The following is a 25,691-nucleotide window of genomic DNA, read 5'->3' as shown; positions in this document are numbered from 1 at the left end:
ACTTAATAGCAGTGGGAATATTTATTAATAGAACTATTAGTGCAGAGTGCTGTACATGCTTTGTCATTACCAAGATGGTCCCTACCCCAATGAATTTGCAGTTTAAATAGATGTGTCAGAGAGGGAGGGGAACCAGATGCCCAGAGGGGATGTTCTCACCCAGGATTAGACAGCAGAGCAGTGGAGGAAGGAGGAATAGGATCCAGCCCTACTAAATTCCTAACCTGTGGCTCTTCCGCTGAGCTGGGCTCCATCTCCTGTCAACAGTACCCCTGAATGGCAGTGAATTAAGAGTGAAATATCTGCTCCAGCTACTGTTTCCCTGTCCAAATCACAGCAGCGCTGCTAAATATAACTTTGTGGCTCTGAATATTGCCCAGATTTATTCCAGTTCTTGCAGTTTCAGGTTATTAGTAGCTTGATGTTGGGGAGAGCAGTGTGCAGCCTGGAGCAGCCAGAGCTTGCAGGAGGGAGCAGTTGTAGAACCAGTATTTCAGAGGAATGGATTTGTGTCAGACACAGGATGTCTGGGACACCTCAGGAATGTGTGTTACCACTAAGCTGCACATAACAAGTGTTAGGGAAGAGATTTTTGTGCAGTGTTATGCTTGCAGTATTATTCTGATGGGAAATAACGTTCTTATTTTACGTTATGTGGAGCTATTTCTTTTAAAACATTGACCTCATCAACTCAGGGCAAATTAACTGTTCTTTATTATTGCCTTTTCCTGCAATATTGCTTCCTGTGCAAACAACTGCTCAGTGGCTGCTCCTGTTTTTCAGTCTGTTTCTTTTATAGCTCATGGAGCAATTATCCAAAATCCTGTTCAAACTCCAAAAAGTCTGTCAAAATACCTTTTTAATCAATTGTGCTCCTTCAAAGTTGCTTAGACATATGCCAGGTACTCTGAGGTAAGTGAGGTGCATGTCACACTGTGGTTTAGGCTACAACTATTCTGCAGCTCCTGAGGGGGGCTTACTTTGCCAATTCTTACTGCTCTGGTTTGGTTGGTTGGTTTGTTGGTTTTGGTGCAGTGTGTTTTAGTGTGTGTGGGGGTTGTGGTGGGGTTTTTTTGAGTGCTTTTAGTTTTTGCCTGAAGTTAAAAAATAAATCAATCAAGGCTTCCTTCACTGTTAGCTCAGCTGGTCTGTCTTCGGACTGAAACTCTTCAGATGGAATTGATTTCTTTGAGATGAATTCCAGTTTAAGTTTAATTGGTATTTTGTTTTTAATCTTCGTTTGGCTCATACCACGCACATTTCTCTTTTACAGCTGAATGGAATATTTCCCTCTTTACAGCTCTTGGTAGTTTAGAATCACAGCAAAATCACGACACTTGTTTTCAAGAGTAACTAGTGTGTTTAGGCATATAGATGCTTTTGGAACAGACATATTTGTTTAGAGAACATGCATGTAAAGGTAAAATTTCCAGTGGCACTGAGTGTTCTCTGTGCCTGTGTGCTGTAGCTGTGTCCCAGCTCAGACGCCCTGGGCTTGGTGTCAGTGCCATGAAGCAGAGTCCCTTTCCAGAGGAAACCCAAATGCCCCAGTCAGGGGAGTCACAGCACTTTCCACCTGGTCTCTGGATGAAGGTGCTCAGGGATGCAGCCTTCCTGCCAAGCAGCTTCTCTGGAGTGGAGATTCACAGGGGGTGCACATAGCCCTGGGACAAGTGGGATTCTGCAGTTGCTAAGCACTATTTCCTGATTGCTAGTCAGAGTGTATATTGCATATTGCTTTAGCATTGAATTTTTGTCATCAGTAACAGTGTCATGTTTTTAACAATGAGCATTGATTTGCTAAGAAGGATACTATTTCTGAAAAGAAGAAAGGAAAAAGAAATTGTTGCTGCTTTATCTCCACCATCTCTGACAATAAGTGGATACAGAATTCAAATACATAAACTGAGGCGCACCAAATACGCTGGATGATATAACTCAGGTTAGGACTAACATGCTGGATTTAAAAAGTGATCCACAGTCCTGTGATCCACCTACTGCTCCCTTAAATCTCATGGGTTTATAAATACAATATGATTGCAACTTCCGAGTAGCATGATGGAGAATGATTAGCAGTAGTAAATACATTTGTCATACTAAATTTCTAGCCCTCTGTTTAAATAAAGATGTTTTGTTAAGAGTCAAGCACATACATGCCGAACTGTGCTTTGAGTTTCTGAACTCTGGTTTTGAAGTGTATGCCAGATAAACGTTATTTAAGTGATCTATCATCAGAATGCTTCCTGTGCACTCCAGCTCATGGGCTGAAGTCTAAAACATTAATTGGGTTCTGGCCTTGCTAAGTTATTACTGTTATATCAAAGTGCATAAACATTCAGCATATGATGTTGACTTAATGAATTTTATTCCTTATGTTGGTAAGAAATGTTTCTGGAGGAAAAAAGGCAAAGTAAATGACAGTGTTTATTTCCCCTCCCTTCATTTACACAGCAATGGCCTTGAAAAAGGAGACTGGATTTTGAAAATGCAGTGCTATGTCTCCCCATAGCCCTCTGCAGGATTTTAGTTTGGAATGCCTTAGGAAATATGCTGTAGTTGAAATTAAGCTGTTTGGTGGACAGACATAATCAGAACTGCTTGACTTGATTCTGTTTTATGGTTGGGCTCTCTGATACTGCTCTGTTAAAATATATTTGTTCATTTGCTGTAAGACTCCTTTCCATGGCTAAAGCGGCACATGTTTATGTACACATATTAGTATAAATGCAAATTAGGCTCATAAGTTTGCACAGCTGTAATGACTGGACTTCAGTAAATGAAATAGTGCCAACAGTGTTAATTGTACAGGAGTGAATGGCATGACCAATGTGCTTGTTAGTTAAAGTGTCTGTGGCCAGCAGTGGAGCAGATCTATGCTTTAGCTGTCACTTTTTGGAATGAAGCTGTTCTTAGGGTTAGGAGGTTTTCTAATTCTCTCTCTTTTTTTTGGGTTTTTTTTTTTTTTTTGGTTGGTTTTTTTTTTTGGGGGGGGTTGTTTGTTTGTTGTGGTTTTTTTGTTTGGGTTGGTTTGGTTTTTATTTTTGTTTTGTTTGTGATTTTTAATGTCCTATTGGATTTTTGGAGTTGCCCAGGAGCTAATTTGCTTGCCTGACTCTTCACCATCAGTTTTCAGAGGATGTCTCTGTGCATGCAGCATGTTCTGGTCCCGTGAAAAGGCTCATAGGGAGAAGGCTGCTGGAAGAGTTCAGCCAGGTTGTCATTTGTTTCCTTGCCTGTGTGGGAGCAGGCACTGGGGCAGAACAGCAGGAATGGGTGTCAGGCTCTAATGTAGGATGCCCGAATTCCATCCCAAGCAGCAGCCAGACCTGCCACTAGCTAAGATAGCACAAAGACACGCTGTAGAGTGATCTAAGGAAAATACCATTTAAATCAGCCTGAGATCCTCCTAGTTCTGAGTCTTACAGCTCTGAATATACCTTTGCTTGAGTAGGTGTTACTGTGAGCAATAAGGAGGGATCTGACTGAAAGAAAGAAGGTGGCTGAGAGGAGAGTCCAAAAAAACAGCTGTCAGGGAAATAAAGAATAATAAAAAAATTCTCAATCATTGTTTGTTTTGGAAAGATCGTGCTTTAAGCACATGGAAATACTTTGCACATTTGAGAAGTGCTGACTTCCTACATGCCTTGTGAAGGAACAGCAAATCATTCATATAATGTAAACACATTTATAGATTGTTCCAATATAACTTTTTTCAGTGCTGCTGTTCTTTTTAACAAGGTACAATTCAGTGCATACATGCTCTTTTGATGCTATACGCTGGCCAAGAGTTGCAAACATCATAAATGTTAAATATTAGTATTTGTGCTAAATGAACGGTGCAAAGTTATTGAACCACACTTTTAATGCAAAAAGTTGTTAAATGGTGCTGTTTGATGCACTGTTTAAAAGTAAACATATGAGAAGGTAGTGCTGGAGTGAAACAGAAAGAAATATCTTGTCCAAAATTGTAACTAGAAGCAGTCTCATTATGTCTTGGTAGAGATGATAACAAAAAGTGGGAGTGGACAAAGTTCCTCTGTAAGGGTGGAATTTTAAATCAGGGAAGAAAAATTAATAAAAAGAGAAGCTTTGGTGCCAAAATTGCAGCAGGTACTTGTCAAATTGTATAATCATGGTGCTGGCTGGGAGTCTTGAAAGGTCATGGGGTCCTTCCCCCCGCCGTGAGGCAGAGCCAGGGGTGCTTCGTGGCAGGTACCTGTCTAACCTGTTCTTAAGGACCTCTGGAGATGGGGGCTCTGCAGTCTCCCTGGCAGCCTCTGGTAGCGCTTACTCTGCTTGCTTTTACATTTTAGGGCAATTTAGTAACTGTTTCCTTGACCTGATACAAGTTCAGCTTCTACCTAGGTAGATGCCAAAAGTAGGCTGTTCTCTGCCTCTTTGTAGGAGCTTCTTATGTCCTTGAAGATGACTATGTAAAGAGGACTCCACAGAACTAAATATTTTAGAATTTAGATGTTACAAAAAATAGTTCAGGCGCCTTAATTGTCAGTTAACAATAAAAACATTGATTTCTTCTGCAAATGGTTGGTAGACTGTCTCCATTCTTACAGACTGGATGTGAAATGACATTCAGCTGAGGACTTTTTAAAGAGGAAAATTCTTTTAAAGAGAGCAGCGAGAACATTTGAAGTAAGATCAATGAAGTATTTGAAGCCCTTTAGGGAAGCCATAGTACATTTGTATATGTGCATAGAAGTATGTGTGACCTTTCTGCCATGATCCTTTTTTTCTTAGCAGTTGTCTGCATTTGTGAGAACATCACATGTTTTCTTCTAATCCTTTCTCCTGTTCCTGCTGATCAAAGCAGGTCCGTGTCATTCCTTCATCATCTCTATTGTGTACCTGGAGGAGTGCTGGTGACCTGGAATGGCAGAGCTGGGATAATGGCTTTGCAGATTCCTCTGAGTCAGCACTCAGTTGGGCCGTGTCTGTTTGCCTTGCTTTGAGAGACTTGCCTGTTAAGGCACATGTGTGCAGCCTTACCTCACAGCCTGGTTTTACTCCTGGTAATTACATTTCTCAGTGAACTAGAATCTATTTGTTGATGTAGAGTGTGTTGAGTAGTGTGTTGATCTCGCAGCAGTTAAAAGATCTCCCATATGCCTATATTTTCTTCCTTCCCTGTTCTCAGGGCCACCTTCAGACAAATTTTCGGTAAGCACAGCCTACATCTGGCTTCTCTGCAATTCTTGCCAGACTTGGTCATGTAAGGAGAGCCAAGAGGAGGATGAAGGATGGCCATAGTAGGAGGCAGTTGCTGGAAGAAACATGGCAGGGAAATCAGTAACGAGTGCTGGAAGCAGCGTGGGATCAGGGCTGGTGGGGATGGGAAAGCACAGGGCAGCAGAGGAGGCAGATGGAGGAGGATGAGGATGTGGGGACTTGGATGTTGGGGTGCTTTGGAGAGAACATGGGGGGGACATGAGGGGGAAGATTTGGGGCAGAATTGGCAGAAAAGTGGGAATGAGTGGGATGGGAGTTTCTAGGCAGAAGGGCTGAGTGGTTTCTGCGCAAGGTTGGAAATTAGAGGGGAGCTCTGGGACAGAAGGATTTGGGGACGTGGGGATTCTGGTACTCATCCATCACAATCAGTTCCTGTGTAAGAATCCTGTTCTCCAAGGGCAGCCAGGGTGGTGTGTGCACTTGTGTGGTTTCAAATGTGACACCCACGCACACACACGTTAACCAGGGTTCTGGCTGTAGGCAGGGGTGAACAGGCAGGACTTGTTTCCTGCATCGTCTTCTGTTTTGTCCAAGGTACACCAGACTTACTAATAAATAAATTAGTTATATATTAATTTCTTATGAAGAAAAAATCATCAGCGTGTTGGTTGGGGCTGTGCTGCGTGTTTGTGCATGTGCCACCTTTTCTGCACCTTAACTCCTGCATAAGTGCAAACAGCAAATAAATGAATGTTTGCTACAGAGTCTCAGAGAAGTCAAATTTTGAGCTTTCAAAGGGCACATTTATAAATCAAAAATTCATTTAAAAATTAAGATGTATTTCAAAGGAGCTCTTGGGGGCCCTAGTTTTCACTAGTCATTATTACCAAAGTGCATCTGTATCATGGTAGGGTACTTGAAGAAAGAGATATTTGGATCAAAGAGACATTGTTTCGTAAGGATACTTCAAAAGTAGTTTTCCTTAAAAATGTTTGTTCAGGTGCAGAGGGTGAGAGAAGGGAATATTGTTTGAGGCAATTGGTGTTGGACATCAAAAGGTGAATGTCCCCATATATACACAGTGATTGTCAGTCAAGGTGTCTCTGGAAAGGAGTATTAACAGCATTGACTAGTAAGGAAACAGAAATTATCTTCATGGAGAAGTGCCTTGGTCTCTGAAAGTTTGGCTTATTATCCTCATTCCTCTTAATATTTTGGGTTTGTTGAGGTTTTTATTTTAAGGGCGAAAAACATGGATAATGGAATATATTGAAGTGGAGAATTGACTAGTTTAGGTTATTGTTTTGCTTTGCCTGAACATAGTTGCTACACAGGTAATTTCTATATTTGGGGGAAATGCAAGGCTCAGGTATAGCTTGTGACACATTACAGTTCAGCATAACGTGTGGCAAAGCAGTGAAATCCTCTGCCTCTTGCAAAGTCAGTAATAGCATGGTAATAAGTTGTGTTTTGTGCAGGCTTCTTTTGAAAAATGTAAAGTACTAAAGAAATTGTTACTGCAGAGAAACCTGCTTTGACTCACTTAGACAAATGTGTGCCGTGGTATGGGCAGGAAATGGAAGGACAGAGAGCACATGTGGAACCATCTATCTAAATTAGCTGGATGGGGGCCAGGAGACTGGAACTTGCAACATTTGCCATGATTAGTAGAAAATGAAATGGTGGTTTTGTGTAAGAGTAATGATTCTTGTATTATTCTGGGCAAGTGAGGTAGATCCTGCGGGACACAGATGGTACATTTAAGGGTGGTGCTTGTGGAATTGGAGGGCTTTGGAAAGGTAAGTAGTTTGAAGGGAGGAACAAGTTAAAAGTGAGGGCTGTGCACAGGAGGAAAGCAGCATATATATATTTAGGTCTGAGGCCCATTCTCCTGTTTCATCTCTTGAAAGAGAGGCATAAATAAATAGAGCATCACTCCCTTCTCCAAGGCATAGAGAGAGATCACAGAAATGTGATCCTCTGCAAGTCAGTCAGAGGCAGTGCTCCAGTAACCAGGAGCTGCTGGGCTGGGCTGTGGGGATGTGCTGACAGATCCAAAGGGGTGGACGTAGGCACCTTATCCTCACCATCCTGAGACGCTCCGTGGCACCGGGGCTGGCACTGCCTGTGTTTGGTACCTGTGCTGCATGGCTGCCATATAGAAGAAAGTGACATTGGTCCCAGTTTGTAATGCTTCCCTGTGATAGCCCTTTGGGTTCAGACAAGCAAAGTTTGAATAATCAATTAGTAAATATTTGAAGCATTTTCTGCCTTTTCAAAGCGGTGGCACTATCTTGGCCTTGCCTGCATACCAAGCATTCCCCTTCGTGGTTGTTTACAAGAAAACATGATTAGGATTTTCTTTTGTTATGGGGGAGAGAAAGAGGATTTGGCTTGAGAGCTAATGGGAGGATATAGAGGGGATTGCAGTGGGAGCTTCATCCTTTCCTTGACTTCACCCCCTTGGTTTCACTTATGCACCTTAATCTGCCACTTGGTGGAATGATGCCACACTGAATTCCTGTTTAGGTAGAATCTGAAGCCTAGACAGGGTTAGGCCAAGAATTTATCTCATATCAGGCACTTCTAAAATCTGTTTGGAATATGGGGTAAAACCCCCCCATCCCAATCCTTAAGGTGCAATTTATATTAAGTCTTAATGTTGTGTCAGTTTAGTTTCATTGATAGTGTTGTGTACAGCATTTGCTTTGTGCTAATTTTTAACCTGTTTTGTGTCTGGTTAGTTAAATGAATTTGAAATACAGAATTAAACAGATATGTTACTTTTAAAGTAATATAAATATTCTTGAAGGGTGTTGTACCCATTTAGCTGTTGGCTGCTTTTAAATTTTAACCAGTCTGAGCTGTGGATGCCAGGTATAACTTTGGCATTGTCTCTCTATCATCTAACTGAAAAACTTTTGGATTTTTTTTTTTTTTTAAGAACCCTGAATAAAATATTGGTAGGATCAGGGTTATTTTATTTGTCATGAAGACCAAAGCGTAAGTGTAGCTGCACTTTAATTTTTATTTGGTTTATTTATGAAGATGCAAAGTACATAGCAACTGCAGGTTTTCAAAATGTGGAATTTCTACTGTTGGAAGAAATCTCTTTTACAACTGCAGATGCTTTATCTTTGTTGTTAAATACAGCACTCTATGACCATGCTGGTTTACCTTGTATTGTTTTCAGTTCATCTCTACTCCTTCTCACTGGTAGCCTCAGGCTTAGGAATGAAGGAGTGGGCTGTGCTGGAGGCGGCAGAGTTGGACCTCCGGGGGGAAGTGAATTTAGCCAGTAAAAACCACTGCTGCATGTTCTGTTTGGAGAAACTTCTGCCTGCAGCTCTGGAGCTGTGAAAGTGCTGTCGGGACCTGAAAAAGGTGGGAGGAGACTGTGTTTTCTTCTATCTTTTGCACAGGGAAGTTTTTGCTATTGCACAGTCTGTTGTCTTTGGTTTTGCTGGCAGAAAAGGAAGCAGGAAAGCCAAGGAATGGCCAGCTGACACTTAGGAAGGGGAGAGAGAACCCCTACCTGACATGGCCTGTGGGTGACAGGGAGAGACACGCACAGCAGGTCTTTCTTTCTGCAGCAGGAGGTGTGTGTGTGTGTGCCCTGTCAATTGTCCATGACAGCTGACACTGGGGGGAGGGAGCTTTTGAGGGAACTCCGATATTTGGATCGTGGAATGTGTGCTTCAGTGAAAATGCTTCAGTTCTGGTTGATACCAAGCGACTCCAGCTGGTTGGAACATGATTTTTGGATTGGAATATCAATGCAACTTAGGTTGGGTGTTTTTGTGTTATGGTTTCCCCACCTTCCCTAACAGGGCATGTTTTGCTGAAGGATCAATTGGAAAACCTTAAGGAATGTGGATGATGTGAATGACAGGGTTACTACTCTGACCACTTTGGCAGACTCACTGAAGTTATACAATCTACCTCTTTCACTATTCTTTTATGCTTTTGTATTTTCTGATTAATGGAATCTTGAATCTTTTTTTAATTATTTGCATAAGGTCACACAAAGTATTAAGCTAAGGCCATGGAGAATAACTTTGTAAATTCCTTACTGCTCTGAAATCTAATTAAAAACCTGCAAACTTCATCATTCATCATTTTACCATAGGAGTGTATTTCTTATGGAGACAGTCTAATATCCTGCAGCAACTTCATGGCATTAAAAAAATAATTAATGGACCCTTTTAGGGCAATGTGTGTTGCTACAATGTGGAATAATACTTCAGTGTTGTAAGTGAATGGTGTGCTAGGAAACACTAATCCCTTGTGTATAGTAACAGGAAGTATGAATATTACTTATTAATAATAATGTAAAACACCTTCACACACATGCTTTTTCCTGGGCATGTCTACCTTTTTGTAAACAACAGTGAATTTTAATTGCAGAAAATTGGTGAGAAGCAAGAAGGATTTGTGTAATTAAGACGATCTGTTTATTTAAAAGTCTTCAGAAGTTGTAAGAGATGGAACTTAGCTGTATGTGAGGGATGAATGTTGTGCAATAATGCCCCTTCATTCCCCTTTCATAATAAATCTCCACAGAGTATTCATCTGAAGGGCTGGATGCCAAAAAGAACAGGTTCGACTTGTCTGTGAGGATTTACACCACAGTAAAATGCACAACTGCTTTTGTGGAGGTCATTGTGAAGGTCACGGAGCCAGTACACGCTGCTGAATGGGAGCAGCCTGGAACAATGGTGTGAGAGGTTGGACTGCCTGAAATCACTGTTTAAAACCTCATCTGAAATGTAGCAATAAGCTGGAATCCTTAAAACACACGGCTTCAAAGCTTGTAGGCTGTTTTGCAAGACATAAACGGTCTCTTTTCCAGTAGGTTGCGTCTTGTACCCTCTGCCGAATGTGGCTCTGAGCTCAGAAAGCAAGTGTGCCCATTTCCTGACAATTAACATTGAAATAACTGAGTGTGTCTAATATAAACACCCTCAAACTGTTAATAATTGCCTCTGTCCAGTTTTAAAAAAACCCACAACGATACTGGATTTAATTACCTGAAATTTGGCACACCTCTTTTTTACAAATAAGGTCTGAGTTTGGCCATACGGTCGCTATGTCTTTAAATAAAAGATGATGATCATTTCAAATGGCAACCGGCCATCAGTGGGGTTTAGTACAGAGATTAATTAGTAAACTTTGGAATGCGCTACAGCAAATGCAGCTGATTGGCAATAGCATGTGGAGCAGCAACTGGTGGAAAGCTGGTGCTGCTGAGCAGCAGAGGTATTTCCAAAAAGCCTTAAGGGTGCTGTGATGTGCTGTGCTTTAAATGGCACTGTGCTGATTGCATCAAACCACCAGTTCTCTGTTTATGCAGTTTGGTAAACGTGCAGATTAAAGAAATCTGGTGTGCATTTGGAAAGAAAGCAAATTTTCTTGTATTGTTTTGATGAGGTGCGCCCCATGAATAAAGTGATGCCCCTGAACATCAGTTTACAGGGATTTTGGTTTGTCTGCAGTGCATTTTACAATTTTATTTTAACTAGGAAGACAAATGCTATATGCTAAGATAAGAATTATTCTACAAACACTGAAGTGAATATGGACGATTTAGTGGCTATTGCAGTAAGCTCTTTCTTGGAATTCTGGTCCACTTTTAGAAATGGTACAGATTTCAAAGTATGTGTGTCTGCATGATTTATAATTGCTTACTCTCTTCCTTTTAAAGTTTTAAATGCATGATTAGAGAAATTTGGAAACTTTGTCTCTAAGTTAGCTTTCTAAAGAGGTTTGATCTATTTGGTATGGGTAATGGACCCCATTAAGTACAGTCCCTAGTTGGGACTATTTTCTCAACTTGTTTGGGCCATGGGATTGGGACCCAGATAATGAACTTAAGATGATTTGTATAATAAATAAGTAACTTGATATATTACTTGGAAGCCAGATGCACTTCTTAAAATCTATCTTAATAATATTGTATTAGTCTTCTGATGCCCACCTTTGTTTAGAGAGGGAGGGTCAAACATCCATTTAAATTGATAAGAAAACTCACACCAATACTGATAGGTTTTTGCTTTGGAAATGGCTCAGGCATGTGGATTAGCCTGGTAAAATTCATCTGGCTGCACGCACCTAGAGTATTGAACTAAAGTCTGCCCTTTTGGGCTAATGATATCACTGAAATAGTCACATAAATTTTTGATACAAACCTGGCGGAGGTGCTTGATCTCATAAGATATGGATCACCCTGGCTTTGACCCAGAAAACCCTTAAGCATGTGCTTTGAAATGAAGCAAGCATGTATCCCTCTTGGCTTAACTCTCAGCTCTGTGACTTGGTCCTCGTTGCAGTTCAGTCCCTAGGGCCCATCTGTGGACCCAGCAATGGCACATGTTGGTGTCTAATGCCTGGGTACAACCTGCTCGACGCCCAAGCTGTTGGAACAGTCCATGCAAGGACAAGGAGCGGAGACTGGATTTTGAGGGTGCTGGTTGTGCCTCTGGAGGCCTGTTTGTGCAAGCCTCTGCTTCCTAGAGCGTGGTGTTTATTGCCATAGGTAATTGCAGTGCAGCGGATGGGCTCAGTTTACGCCATCAGGTTTAGGCTTGCTTGGCTTTGTTGGACTGGACTTGTAGGCCACGATCCAGCCAAAGTAATCGGAATGCGACTGCTCCTTTGACTTTGTGAGGCTCTTTGTGTGCTCAAAGCTGGGTAGTTTTCTAAGCTGAATCAGTGTTGCTGAATCTAGGTCTAAGCCCCAGGTAAGTGTATGATAAAATTTTCTGATGGCAAATAAATTTGTTAGCTTGACATGCCTCTAAATAATTCCCATGTGCAAATGTGCACATGATTAGGGCATTACAGGGTTGTGCAAACATTCTATGGTAGTCTTTGTTTCAAACTGTTTAGCTCATGCCCTGGATTATTTGCATCTGGGTGTATCTGTATGTACACACACAGAACAGAAACCTCCATGCATACAAAGAGCATCTCATTAAAAACTGCACTATTTGAGCACTGCAGTCAGCTAGTTACTGAGGTGTGTTTATTTTATTCAAACTGCTGTGTGTATATACACATCCAATTGCAGAACATTATGAATAATTAAAAGCAAACTGTAGCCCTTTACAGAAGCAAATGTAGGTACATCCAGTGAAGCATTATCCTGGCCAGGCTGCTGGTTTGCTGTGACTCAACTATTGTATGAATTATAGAATGCTCTTTGTAGCACTTCAGGGTTGCCTCATAGTATTGGTCTAAATCTGAGATAGAAAAGGTTAAACAAAGTCTGAATTTGCTTGACTTGATAGCAAACAGTCACTGCAGCTCCCTACTTGTGCTAATGCCCTGGAACAAACCAGTGCAGCTGCTGGAGTAGCTGAGCTGGGGGTTAGGTGATTTCGTAAGGTGAGCTGCTTTAGGCTCTGGCAGGCTTTTGTTCCTTGTAGGTCTCTTGGTCAGTGCTCCCTGTCCTGGCAATAAATGTTTCAGCCAACACAGCAACAGCTGTGAACAGGAGATGGGGGGAAAAAAAAGTTGATGAAGTGTCATGGTTTAACTGTTCCCTGAGATTAATGGGAAACTGAAGGAGAAAACATGGTTTTCTCAGTCAACTACCAATTGATAAACATTTATGTCCAAAGCTAGGGCCAAGGTATTTAGGCTGCTGGTGATTTAAAGGGTGATTTTAAATATGTTTGTTAAAGCTTTTTTTAAAGCTTGCCATCTTTTGCTGAAAATATAATTTTCCAGAGAGTTATGCATCTTAAACTTCATTTTCTTTTTCTTGTCAAATATTGGACCATTGAAAACAAACCCCCAAAACCCCACCCTGGATTATTAGGCCAAATGTGCTGTGAAAGCTTCTTGAACAGCTTGCCTTGGCACGCTGAAATTAATGTGGTTATAGTCCAGCTATGGTGGCGGTGGGGAAAACAACCTTCCAAACTGTCAGCACTTGGGAAAGGAAACACAAAAACCTATTATTATTCGTATGTAGTGTAGAGTTTCTGATTTGCTCCCATTGACTTGAGTGATACGGTATCAGTTACTGCGATGGCTGTAGCGCCAGGTTTGTGTTTCGTGTAATGAAGTGGAGTGGCGTTGCAGATGCACAGTAGCCCAGTGTGGCTGGATGGATGGCTTCCAGGTAGATGGACACTGGGGCTGGCCGGCTTAGGAGGCAGTTTGCTGTGGTCAGCCAAAAATCAGCTCTTGCTGGTGAGTCTGGAAGTGTTTGTGCACGCTGAGTCAGTCTCTTTATATATCGGGGTGATTGTAGCACTGATTAGACTGGAAAGGCTTGGCAAATCCTCGTTGTGTGGGAAGCTCGAGTGCAAAAACTTGCCTAATTTTCTTTATTTAAATTAGTATCGTCCTGCTTGAGGCCTTTTGGAAAGCACATCTAAGTGAACGGTGTTTTATGTTAACACAGTGTTCACAATAAATGGCAGTTTCATTGGAAAAGGGTGTGCTTAGGGTTACCTTCCACAGGCTTCTGCCGTGTTACGTGTGGAGGGACTCAATTCTCCTGCATACACTCATTGTCTTCTATGAAATCTGTACTTGAAAGATTTAATATATTAAAATTTGTTTTATGATCAGCAATTCTTTGAACTCGCAAACAAGAAAGTGTGGATAACTTCAAATATCCATTTGAAGTCTGATTCTGAGGAATGCTTATGTTCATTTTGACCTTAGAATGTGAAGTTTGATCTCTGTCTCAAAACTGCAGTTTTCTAGCGGAAATGTAAATACAGTCTGAACTTTTTTTAGATACCTTTAAAGTGTGCTCTCTCGGGAAGACAGGGACTTTATTCCAGAGATCCTGGATATTCAAACCATGGAGACCTATTTCTCTTCATAAGGCCCCAGATTCAGGACCTGATCTCTAATCAGCAAAGGTCACTTGCGTGTGCTTTTTTTCAGAAGACACCGATCTGTGGATCTTGACTTGAATGTAACATTTTTGGTAATTGTGAAGCTTCTTAGACTAGAGAAGGGTGAAGGGTGGAAGCTGACTGAGATGATTTAGAGTTTTATGTAAGCACATAAAGCTGTAAGTTGTCTTGTTGTGTTTGGGTTTGAAAAGCACTTTTTAACTACTTTGACATCTCGCTTTTATTCTCGAACATCTGCTTTAGATTGTTTGCCATGAAAGTGTAAGAATTAATCTTGCCCTCATTTTTGTTATTGCTACCAGAAACCAAACTATTTTTATTACTTCTTGTATAGGGATTTGGACCCTGAACTATTTTCAGAGTTTAGGAGAAAAGGAGTTTGTATTTTCTTTTCTTTTCCTCCCGCCTCGTGCACCCTTCCCTCGCCAAACTTACAGGTAAAGTTAATTAAATTATAGTTTTTAAGTGCACAAAGATTTTCGGCATGGCTTGTAAAACAGTATGGTAAGCTCTACTGTGCTTTATTTGGTCCAATACTAAGAGTTTTAAGGGGATTCAAATGATCAACTTATGTTGGTTTGTTTCTGGAGCAGCAGCTGCCCTGAGTCAGGGTAAAGCATTTGCATCATCTGTGGAGAGCCTGGTACATATTTTACTGATTGGAAATAATATGTGAAATGCAAAGAGATGAAGACCTTCCTATATGATTAGTCCTTTGATTAACAAATGTTCTTAATGCTTGTTCTTGGGGCTTCCTTTCTTTGGGATTGCAGCTTGTTTGTGTTGTTTCCCAAGCAGCAGCCAGTGGCCATGGCATGGGGTGTCAGTGCAATCCCTGATCTCCAGCACGCTGCCTTTGAGCGATGGCTTTCCGTGGGTTGGGTGTTATTTATTAAATGTCAGGGCACTCTGCTGATGTGGCTTCATCCAGTACTTGTGCCAGAGCATACAGGAATCTTCCCTTCTACAATGGAAGTGTTGTTTTTAAGGCAAAACTGTCTGTTGTAAGCCTATAGCAGGAAATACTCAGGCAGCCTCTCCAACTTGCTCGAAATGCGATGTTTGTGCTGCAGTTGCTTTCACAGCAGTCTCCTCTTTCAGAATCCGTGGCAACACTTGCTTTTTTTTTAATTTGAATACAAGTGTTTTAGCAAAAGGGTTCACAAAGGAACCAGTGAACAAGATAAAACAGATGAGGCATCTTTTTATTTTGCAAACAGATAAATAGGATTTTTCAGGGGCTGAGTGAAATTGCCATGTGATTTTATCACTTTTTTTGCTGCCAGCTTCTATTTTCTCTGTAGAGTACTGTAGATTTTTCATGGCAGGAACCATTCCTTTTTCTATGTGTTAAAGATGCTTTAGTTATTTCTGGTTGGTTTTTTAGGAGTTAGGAAGCTGTAGCCACTGAAACCAGGGCAATGCAGCAGGCCATGGTAGTTTGTAGGAGGACTTTTTGCAACTCTCTCAGGATCAGACAAGGCTTACAAATAGGCTTCTTGGTCCTGTGAAGCTTTGTGAATCCTGTCCAAAGGACTGATAAAATTCAGGTGCCATGGGAAGTAAGTACACAACAATTTGAAAAGCTGTCATGTGTCTATGGTTCAGATTTAAGTACTGTTTTGTTATACCCGCTTAAAACATAGATGGGAACTTGCATGAAAAGAAAGTAAAACTCTCTGGAAGGACAAAAGAGTATATTTTGTGCAGATTAAAAATTCAGTTCCTTCTGCCCCAGGGAGTTTTTTGTTTTATTTGAGAGAATTAATGGGCATTTTCAAAGCAGTGCCACAAAGTGTGTGTTATGTTTGCAGTGGGTCCCGCTCCTGTCCTGGAATATTTGGTTCATGTTTGCTTGTGCACTCTGCATGCAAATGAAAAAGGCTAGAAATAAACTACTTCCACCTATGTTAAGTAATAATTTCTAAATATATTGCTAACAGGTTTCAGTTTTCATTTAAGCTGTTGTAGTAAATACAGTCCACAAATACTGTGAAGAGGTATCACGTAATGCTAACGTCTGATACTTTCTTAGTTTTTAAACTTTAGACTTCAGTTTTTCTAAATTCCTTCTTTTTATGTTTTGGCTGTTTCTAATAATTCACCCTTCCTGTTTTTGTATTCTATTCATGCTTTTCCTTTCATCTGCCTTTATTGTCCTTTTCGTAATATTTTATTCTTCTTTTTTTGTCTCTGTTGCTATTAAAAACTTCCTTGCTTTCTCTTGCCAGACTATCATCAACCTTTAGCAGTCCCTCCTTAAAATCTGGCTATTCAAGGACTCTCACTTTATTTCTTCCCTTTATCAGGTAGGCATAAGCCGTACTGAATGTGACGTTCTGCATCTTTATCAACATTTACCTGGGTCTAGGCTGGATGCTCAGTAAAACAGGGAATATGTCTCTGACTTCCATATACGCACACACAGAGTTCTCATCTTCTACAGTCTGAGATCAGCTTTCTGTTTGGCTTTGCTATTTTAAGCAGTCTTTCTTTTTAAATCATCCATCACAGTCTGTATTCCTCCAAAACGATATTGTGGAGCTGTGGCTGTTTGGATGGGGGGAAGCTGCCTTAGAGGATCCCAGGAAAGAGCAGATAGTGGAGTACAGTGATGTATGATTCTTTACGAGCTGCTGTTCTTCCACCACAGCAGCCGGTTTTTACAGGTTCCACTGTTCTCCAGGAAATCCTAGATAATTTTCTTGCATAATAGAGGGATCATATCAGTGTAACACACAGGTTTACTTCAGCTAAGTAGGAGCACCAGTAGATTCGCCTGTGCGGAGACTCAGGCAGCTGGTGCTGGTTGGTGAGCGATGCCTTGTGCTCTGACCTCCACTGTTGTGTCTGTCCCTCTCTGTGTTCTGCCTCGTGACACACAAAGTGGCATTTGTCATTTATTTCTGCTTCATGTCCCTTGAAAAATTAGGCCCTTAATGTGTGTATTTAAAACAATGTTATATTAAAGCCATAAATCCTGTAATTAGACTGGCTGTTGTTGATAGTTGATACTGTGCTTTGTTGATAGCCAAACCAAAATGACCAAGGCTCCAGAAGTCTCATGGTAGAGATGCAACAAAAGTTTGTTTAGTTCTGCTTAATGCTATGTTAGAGGACTGGTGAAACAAACCGAACAGAACATGGACTTTAAGTCACCTGTAATGAAATGTTTCTCTGAAAATGGGAAGAACCTGCAGCTGTACCCTGAGAAGGGCCTTGTTGCGCCCTGTGAAAGCCACTATAGGAAAAAAACGTGTGAGCTGATAATGAGGTTTTCAAATGCAACTGGCGTTTCCAGGGTGTCCAAATGCCCCCCAGCAGCCAGCTCATGGCATGGCCCTTCAGTTGAACTGAAAGTGGCTGAACAGGCACCATGTGCAGGGTAGAGGCCCTGGGGACAGAGCAAAAGGAGCAGAAGCAGTTGAGCCGCATCTGGCACAGTGGCATGCACTGAAGTTGAGTAAGTGCTTAGGAGCTGAGACAAAGTTGGGAGCAAGATTGAGAAACCAGTGCAGAAAACCAAGAGTGTGACCTGTGGGCTTATTAGTGATCTGAAAATGTTGTGTTTTAATTCTTTATTCCCTGAAATAATGCTGTCTTGTGTACTGGGCTATCCTTTGATAGTGGCAGGGATTTTGAGGAAAGCTTGGCAGTTCCGGCCAGAACTCTGGGGTCGCTGCCGAAAACATGAGAGTGACTTCTTGCAGCAAACATCCAGACTATGCCCTGAATCCTGCCTGGGCTTCAGCAGGCAGTGCTGGGGAGGACAGTCCCAGGCAGGCGCTGTGATCCAGGGGCATGAGGAAAGGGCACCGGGCTTTTCTGTGCAGAGAGTAGGCACTAAATCCTGCTCTGGCTCTGACCCAGCAGAATTGTATTTCAGCTTGTTAGATGGACACAGGCTTTCTTCTGGGAGATTAGAGAAATGGGGCTTTTTGGCAGGAGCTTAAAGATAAGTCTGGCCAGGTAATTACTTATGTCAGAAAGTTGTAAAGGAAAATTTTGGAGGCAAGTGGAACTGATGGTGTGATTTAACCCATGTTACTCAGTGGTTAATTTCCCAGGTACCTGTTTGTGTAACAAATCACATAATATCTGTCTTTGTTAATAGCTTCTTCAGTGCTGTTGCTCTCTTGGCTTATTTCTGTCATTCCTAAAGAAAGCACGTATTTTAAATCTGTTTTGGCATTTGAAAATCAAATTAAGTTACTGTGGAGGGAATAAGAAAGGTCTAAATTTAGTGAGATTGTTATTAGGCATCTGAAATAATCTACCACACAGAGAAGGGGTGGGGGGACAATCTTGTGTCTCTGATCTTGCTATTTGTGGTCAGATTTTGGTTTTGAGATCAACAGAAAATCTTAATGTTGGTTCTGTTGCTTTCTGTCAGATCATTTGTTCTCTTTCTGTTTAGCTTCTGAGATATCCTCATAGCACTTCTCATAATCAAGTAAATAAATTAGATTTATTGTTGATTTTTTAAGAGCAGAAGAGAGAACAGTTGGTTTCAGATGTTTAAGTCTTTGTAAAAGCTTCACTGGCACAGGAATTTTAGGCCAAGGAATAGAATTATACATTTTAGTTTGACATACTTTGTGTTTATTTTAAAAGGCTGTGGAAGACAGAGAGGGTAAAGGTTAAAATAATATTAACTGAGCCCTCCAAATCTATCAGTTCCATTCTCCTTTTTCTGAGTATTACTGTAGTCAAAGTAGTTAATCAGAATCAGAAAGCCACATTAGCATTGCTGACGTGGATTTGTCAATGGTGAATTGAGAGGATGGAAACTGGAGGGGGAAAATAAATCCACAACAATCCAGCTTCTGGCTCACACCACATTGCCAAAGATGTTTGCATTAATATCTGTAAGAAATTGTGTTAACATGACATCTTTCCAAAACCTGAATTCTGTTACAAGCTTAACAGTAAAATAGTTTCCTAAGACTGCTTATACTGAAAAATTCAAGGAATTTATAGTTTTGTTTTAATGTTTGCTTGAAAGCGTTTGGATAATTGCATGCTCAGATGATGGTGTGTTTCAGAAGGTCTTTGTTAACCTCTCTGTCCTGCCATGTACAATGGAAGCAGTGCTGGGGATGTGTTTTAGCAGCATCATGTCCTGGCATCCCACAGCCCTTGGTTCTTCCTCATCTCCTTTCGCCAGGCTCAGGAGAGTGACCTGACAGTGAAAAGGGTTAAATAAAAATAACATTGCTGCAAACCAACTTAATGAGATGTAGCGTGAATGTCGCTGTTTCTGTTCTCTGACGTGTGCTGTGGAAGTGGGGTGATAGCAGAGCTGAGTAAGTTCCTAAGCAGAGAGAAATTAAAAAAGCAAGAAGATTAGCTCCAGCAACTAGTCCAGCTGCTGCTAGTACAGAAACTTGCCTTGTCTGGACAAGTTTTACTGACCCCAGTCTCTGGCTTCTGTCTCTTGCCTGGGGATGTTTTTGTGGCATAGCCGTTTCTCCTCTTTCCCCTACTAGTGCATTTTTTGGTGTCAGTCTCCTTTCTCCTCCTCAGCACTTGAAAGATTTCTGGGAAGGCTGTCAGTTGTTTCTTTTTGCTGCTGAGGGAAGGAGGTGAAGGGAGGCAGTGTCATTTTGGAAGCAGGGATAGGGAGAAGAGGGCAGGATGGGAGGAAGTGTGAATGCTGCAACTTGGGCCGATATTTCTGTACTCTGCTAAAATAACCTCTTTCTGCTAGCAGGCAGATGTATATACTGATGTACCTGGCATCTGCCAAGAGTCTCTCCCCAAACCTGTGTGAAAGGTGCACTGATACACTATAATTTTGATGTTCTGATAGCCATGATTCTTCCTGAAAGAGTGTTGTTTTTGTTTAAAGTAAGCTCCTTGTTACTCCAAGGGCAGTTCTTTGTTGTAATCCATGGCTTTTTATTTGATTAATGCCATGTTGTATCACAATCTGAAACCAAAACTGGCCACTGCTTTTGTTTCTTTTTCAGCTGAGAGTTGTCTCAAACCGTGTATCAGCCAGTCAATTTTACTTCTCATACAAAGACATTATTCAACTTCCCTCCCAATTTAATCCTGTATGTCTCTCATCTGAACCCGTACAGCACATGAATAGAATGTCAGTTGCTCACAAATCCATTGCTGTGCAGGCTTTTATATAAACAAAGTCCTAAGGATAAGCAAATGCCTTCCTTCTAATTAGCAGCATGTTTTGTGGTTCCATACATTCCAATATGTAATAGACAGCTCCAGGGCCTAAAATAATTGTAGGGAAAACACTCGTATGCCGCGAAGATTGGGATGGGAGGGAGAGGAGGCAGGAAAAAGTGTTGTCTGTGTTCTTGGAAGCCTTTTCTGTCTTCACTTGGATGCTGTCAGCTTCTTTTACACAAACATTACAGCATCCAAGGGGAATTAGAAATACTTACCCATGACCACATCAGGTTTTAGGTTTGTCAGGAGAAAGCAATGCAGAAGCAGGATCTTGGCTCCACTGCTTTCATTTTGGTTTCAGCATGCTGATAAATGCCTCCTAATGCTGGAAAGAGGTAAGGCTGACTGTCTAGGTGGAATACAGGAAATTTAAAAGTCTTACCTCATAGATTAGAAATGGGTTTTGGATCTGTAAAAGTGCTGTGTAAGTCCAAAGTAATAGTTACTGTCTGTTGTGGTGTCTCTGAAGTTACACAGCAGCTTCCCTTACCAGTCTGTTATGAAGTGGTTAGGGACCACTTGGGACAGAAAGACAAAAGTGGGAGGCTTCTGGTCAAACGGCTTTTAAGTGAGATAATAGTGGTCAAATTGAGCCTTTTAGCTTCAGCAAGGTTTTATTGTGAGTCATCTTATCCCAACATCTGTGGAAATAGGAAGGGCAATGGTTTTGGTTTCCATCCCAGCCTTTTGCACCAGTCTGTGCCATACCCAGTTCTGGGACCTCACTAACCTGTGCGCTCATTTGGAGGTCTGTGAGCTCAGGAGCCTAAAGGCCAGACAGCTATAGGGCAGGAACAACAGCTGGTCATGGGGCTTTTTACCCACTGCTAAGTGGAATGTAATCCATGTTGCCAAAGCCCATCAGCTAAAGTTGTGATTTTGGGAAACAAAACCAAATGAGCTGTCTCATCCAGCTGCATAATCTCCTTGAGGTGCAGATCTGCTGGCTGCACACAGACCAGTGCAGTTGTTTTGCCATGCAGAAGTACATCCTGGTTCCTAATACTTGCACCTTGACCCGTGAGGGAGGTGAGAAAAACATAGGAGACAGTCAATCTGATGAACCAGAAATGAGTTGCCAGTATTTAGTGGTGCAGATAATTAACAATTGCAACAATTTACCTAGGGGTGTGCCTGGACCTTTATGATCTGAATCTGTAAGTCTAGATTGGATGGCTTTCAAAAGAAGGTGTTTTGGCTGAACTGCCTCTTCTTGGGCTTCATACATGAACACAAAATGTCCTGGCCTGTGCTGGACATGAGGTCAGACCAGCTCAAGGGTGGATGGTTTCTATAATGCAGCTCCTCTTCCAATTTTCTGCTGCTCTCCAGGCCACCACAGTGAGTTGGTGGTGCAATTCCACACCTCACAGAGAGGTCCTTCCTCATGACCCCTGTGCCCCCCCTACCCCTCGTGTGCAGAGCACTCAGCCTTCCCACCATTCATGGGCAGCTCCCTTACAGTTACTGCTCGGTCATCTGAGAGATAATGACCATCATGATCCCCTGTGACCTCAGGCTCCTTGGGAACCCCACAAAGAGGGGAAGAAAAATGAAACATTTTCATCCCATCCTCCCAGGAGCTCCCAGAGGTGGACATTTGTAGCCCCATAAATGATGGTGGGGAAGGAGGCCAGTGATGAGCCCAGTCCATGTGTTGGGAGCCTTCCCATGTCTCTTGGCCAATGCTGGCAGAAGTTACTCTTGTTAGCAAAGTGTCAGGAAGGCACCAGTGGCAACTCTGCTGACAGTGAGCAGCTGTTCTGGTGGCGTCCTCAAGGAATGGGGTGCCTGGAATCTGAGATTCTCCCTTTTTCCACACAGAATTTACTTCCCAAAATATTTACCGTGGTTTTGATCTTTGCCCAAAACTGAAATTTCTTTTCTATGGCTGGAACAAAATTTGGGTTTGGAAAGAGTGAGACTCTTCACTCCCCAGATGAGGTTGTACACATGTAAAATGTTGGTATGATTTTCCATTTGGTTTGGTTAGAGACAAAGATGTTGCTAAAAATTCAAATCTAAGAGTCTTATTTAAGCATTAACGTTTTGCAATTGGTGTAAGAGGCCCACATAAATATAGTTACAAAGTATTATATTTTAATAAACTTGAATAGGTTTTAAATTGACAACTTCTAGGAGAATAGAACCCCCTGCATTTATGTCCTAAAATATCATGAAGTGGGATTAAAGCTGAATTTTTAACCTTTCTTTTCCTACTTTTTTAAAATGTGTGGTAACCTTCTTTTAATGTTGCAGCAATAGTTGGTAGCACATAAATGAAAGTGCTGACCATGAGAGTTGGAGTGGTGCATCGCTGACTGGAGAACTTCCTTCACATCTCATCTCCAGGACACTGTCCCCATACCAGTGTTAGCAGCAGCCTCTCCAGTCTCCTAGGCAGTGCAGAAAAAGCTTAAAACTCTCTGTCTTCATCACATGCACAGGGCTGTTTCAATGGAAAACTTGAGCCGCTGATATTTCCATAGAGATCGGCTTAGATCCACGATTGCACTTCTCAAGGACTTACGTCTTCAGTTTTCTTAGCTATTTTCTGCAACTCCCTAAACAAAAATATCTCTTCTCCAAATTCAGAAAGGTCACTGTCTTCAACCACAAATTTAATTAGCAGCTTTCTCCTTCTACAGACCTTTTCATTCCCCTCTTTAGTTAATTTTAACCCAGTGTCCCACATTAGGAGCCTGCATTTTCCACTTGAGGGAGTAGATGCTCACATGAGTGGCCCCAGGGAAGCTCAGCTCAGTAAGTGATCACCAGTGGGAGCCAGGGTTATACACAGCATTACACCGTGGAAAGCTTCCCATCTCCTGTTTCAGACAAAATGTCTACAAAAACAATACTACTACTTTGCTAAATTCCTGCATTCTGCAGATGGGAAGCTCAATTTCTACAGGGAAAGCCAGGCTGTTTTGGGGCAGCTCACGATGCTCCATCTTTTTGCTGCTGCTGCTAATTTTTGTGAGCACCATAGAATACAGTAGAAAATTGAAACTGTGTGAAAGATCAACAAATCAGTGTAGAATGTCACGCAGCAACATCTGTTAACTTTGGCTCTATCTCAGATCCTCCTGACCCCCTCCTTCCCAGCCACAAGTCTCCTACTTTGTGAGAGCTCTGAGTGATAGGGACTTGGAGAGGAAGGGTATGGAAATGTCTCACTATTTCTCGGTGGTCTGAAGGGCTTGCAAAAGTCCTATCTGGAATGAAAACTTAATGTTTGTGTGTTTCTATATTTTTAATTATGAAACAAATGGGAATTTGCTGAATGAATTAATTGTATTGCTCTGTAAAAGTCTGTCTTGAGAGCCATTATGTATGGGAGCTTACAAAGCCTGTGGAGAGAAAGGAAAGTGGCTTCCCTTTCTAATTAGGGCTTTCAGGAAATCTTTGATTACAGAATCAAGTAGGGTTGCTCAGAAACATTTGTTTGGTAGTACTTCAGATAAATGAAATTTGTGCCTAATAATAATTTTGCTAGTGACACTGGAAGCAGCTGTACTTGCTAATGGTAAACTTGCCCTGAACAAATCTTCCCCCCTTCCTTCTTGTCCAAACAATTATAGCTCATGAAACATCACTTCCAATTTGTAGGTCCCAGTAAAAAAATGTAAATCATGGAGCGATACAGCGAACAGTATGTTCTTAATGGGATGGTGTTTGTCTGGACCAAGTTAATGCTTGTTCTTATATTGCATATAAAAAAAAAGTAAAAATAAAACCTTGACCCAGTATGTAGAAATTTAACTTTGTTTTTTTTTGCTTTTCAACAGGGTCAGCATATTTCATTAGCTCCCATTCAAAAGTTAGAGGAAACTTTGTATGAATATCAGCCTCTGCAAGTGGAGACATATGGACCACAAGTTCCAGAGCCTGAAATGCTGGGAAGGCTGGGGTAAGTAAATCAGCACATTTTAATTCCCATTTCATGGCATTATAGCTGGGATTGTTACCATCTTCAGATTGCCAGGGATCTTTTTTTTTTCTTCCTTTTTTTTTTTTTTTTTTAAGGATCTTTACAAAATATTAGACTTCCTGCCCAACCAACATTTTGTTTAGGTGGATAAGCTGAAATTTTTGGTCCTCTTGCCTTTATAGATCTATTTAGAGCTGGACTGGATTGCATTAGTGTTTTTAAGGTTGTCCTTGGCAGTCGTAGTGAAGTAGCTGTTCATTTTCAGTTGCACGGTATTAAAAAATAAATAAATAAAAATCTGGGGCTTAATTTACCCAGCTGTAAGCCAGTAAAAATATTAAAGTTGGGCTGTTTGCCATGGAAAAGGGTAGATTTACTTGTCGACTGCTGTCTACAGTCAAACTGTGTTTGTGAGAAATGAAGCACAGAGCTTAACTTTGTCAAAAAATATAATGCAGGGCTGGTCCAGCAGCTTGGCAGCATCGTGGTGTGCAGCCATGTTTGGAAGGGAGTTTGGGAACCTTCTGTGCATGGGTAAAGGAGGTTAGGAAGTCCAAAAGAGATGTGTTTCCTCTCTAGAGACGTGTTCATGGCTTAAATGGCACCTGAAAATGTGTAGCTACTGGGGTAGTGTCACCCAGCTCATCATGGCCCGACTCTCAAGGTCATCAGCACTTCCAGTGCCTGGAAGACTGCATGGCAGAATGAATGTGCAGGCTGGCAAGGCAAGAAAGAGTTTAAAAAATAACAGTTTATGTTTGGCTGTGCAATCTGGGAAAACTGAAGCCACAAAGTACTGAACAAAGTTGAGGCAATTTAGTGTGCAGTTTCAGAGACCACTGAAATCCAAACAGGAATCCCATCTAGTTCACTGGCATGGGAGAAGTTGTGTCTCATCCAGGAAATGACAGAGGTAGATAGACTAAGTAAGGTAAATAAGCAACCTAACGGTGCTTCAGAAAACTGAAGGCTGTCTGGAATTGAGGCTGTCTCCATTTTTACTGTTTCTGTGTTCTCCTGATGCCTGTATTTTTTATTATCTGGTATCAAGCTTCTGCAACCAAGTATTAATTAGCAGCTTAAACTTGGACAGAGCCTGGTTCAGCCTTTGCCACCTGTTTGGATGGAGCACAGCTGTCAGGGACCTCCAGTGTGAGGGGAGCTTGGAGGCCCCCTCAGCCTCATCACAAACAAGAAAAAGATGACTTGTGCAGGGATGATTCCCTTTGCCTGTGCCCCATGAATGCTGGTGTACAAATCTGTCAGGAATGCTGTCATCTATGTCCATTGCATTTAATGGCACCGGTTCTGAGGCAGTCCAACGCTTCGTGGAACAAAATCCTTTAAATTCTGCAGTTGCATTGCAGTGTCCATGTGGGAGGGTGTTCAGAGGAGGGTTTGCAAACAATGCCACAGTCTTTTCTTGGAGACACTTTTAAATGTGTCATTTTCCTCCTGTGAACAGGAGCAACCAGGCTTGTTGGGCTTGGCTGTGGAGG

General features: G+C 41.6%; 1 protein-coding gene across 3 annotated transcripts in view; it reads left to right on the top strand.

The window, feature by feature from the left end:
* The window catches only part of MNAT1 (MNAT1 component of CDK activating kinase), a 119,213-nt gene that overhangs the window by 60,093 nt on the left and 33,429 nt on the right, over positions 1–25,691 (top strand). For all 3 annotated transcript variants that reach the window (XR_006019340.1, XM_042047666.1, XM_042047665.1), the window contains exon 7: positions 24,050–24,171. Coding sequence is in view for 2 of the 3 variants with exons in the window: in XM_042047666.1 (XP_041903600.1) it covers positions 24,050–24,171 (122 nt within the window). In the remaining variant the exon portion in view is untranslated. The remainder of the gene's footprint in view (positions 1–24,049; positions 24,172–25,691) is intronic.

The sequence above is a fragment of the Corvus kubaryi genome, unplaced genomic scaffold, assembly GCF_017639235.1.
Source record: "Corvus kubaryi isolate FWS band 111438036 unplaced genomic scaffold, C.kubaryi_AGA036_p1.0 66, whole genome shotgun sequence".
NCBI lineage: Eukaryota > Metazoa > Chordata > Aves > Passeriformes > Corvidae > Corvus > Corvus kubaryi.
Note: the sequence above shows the minus strand (reverse complement) of the source record. Positions and strands in the feature narration are given on the sequence as shown.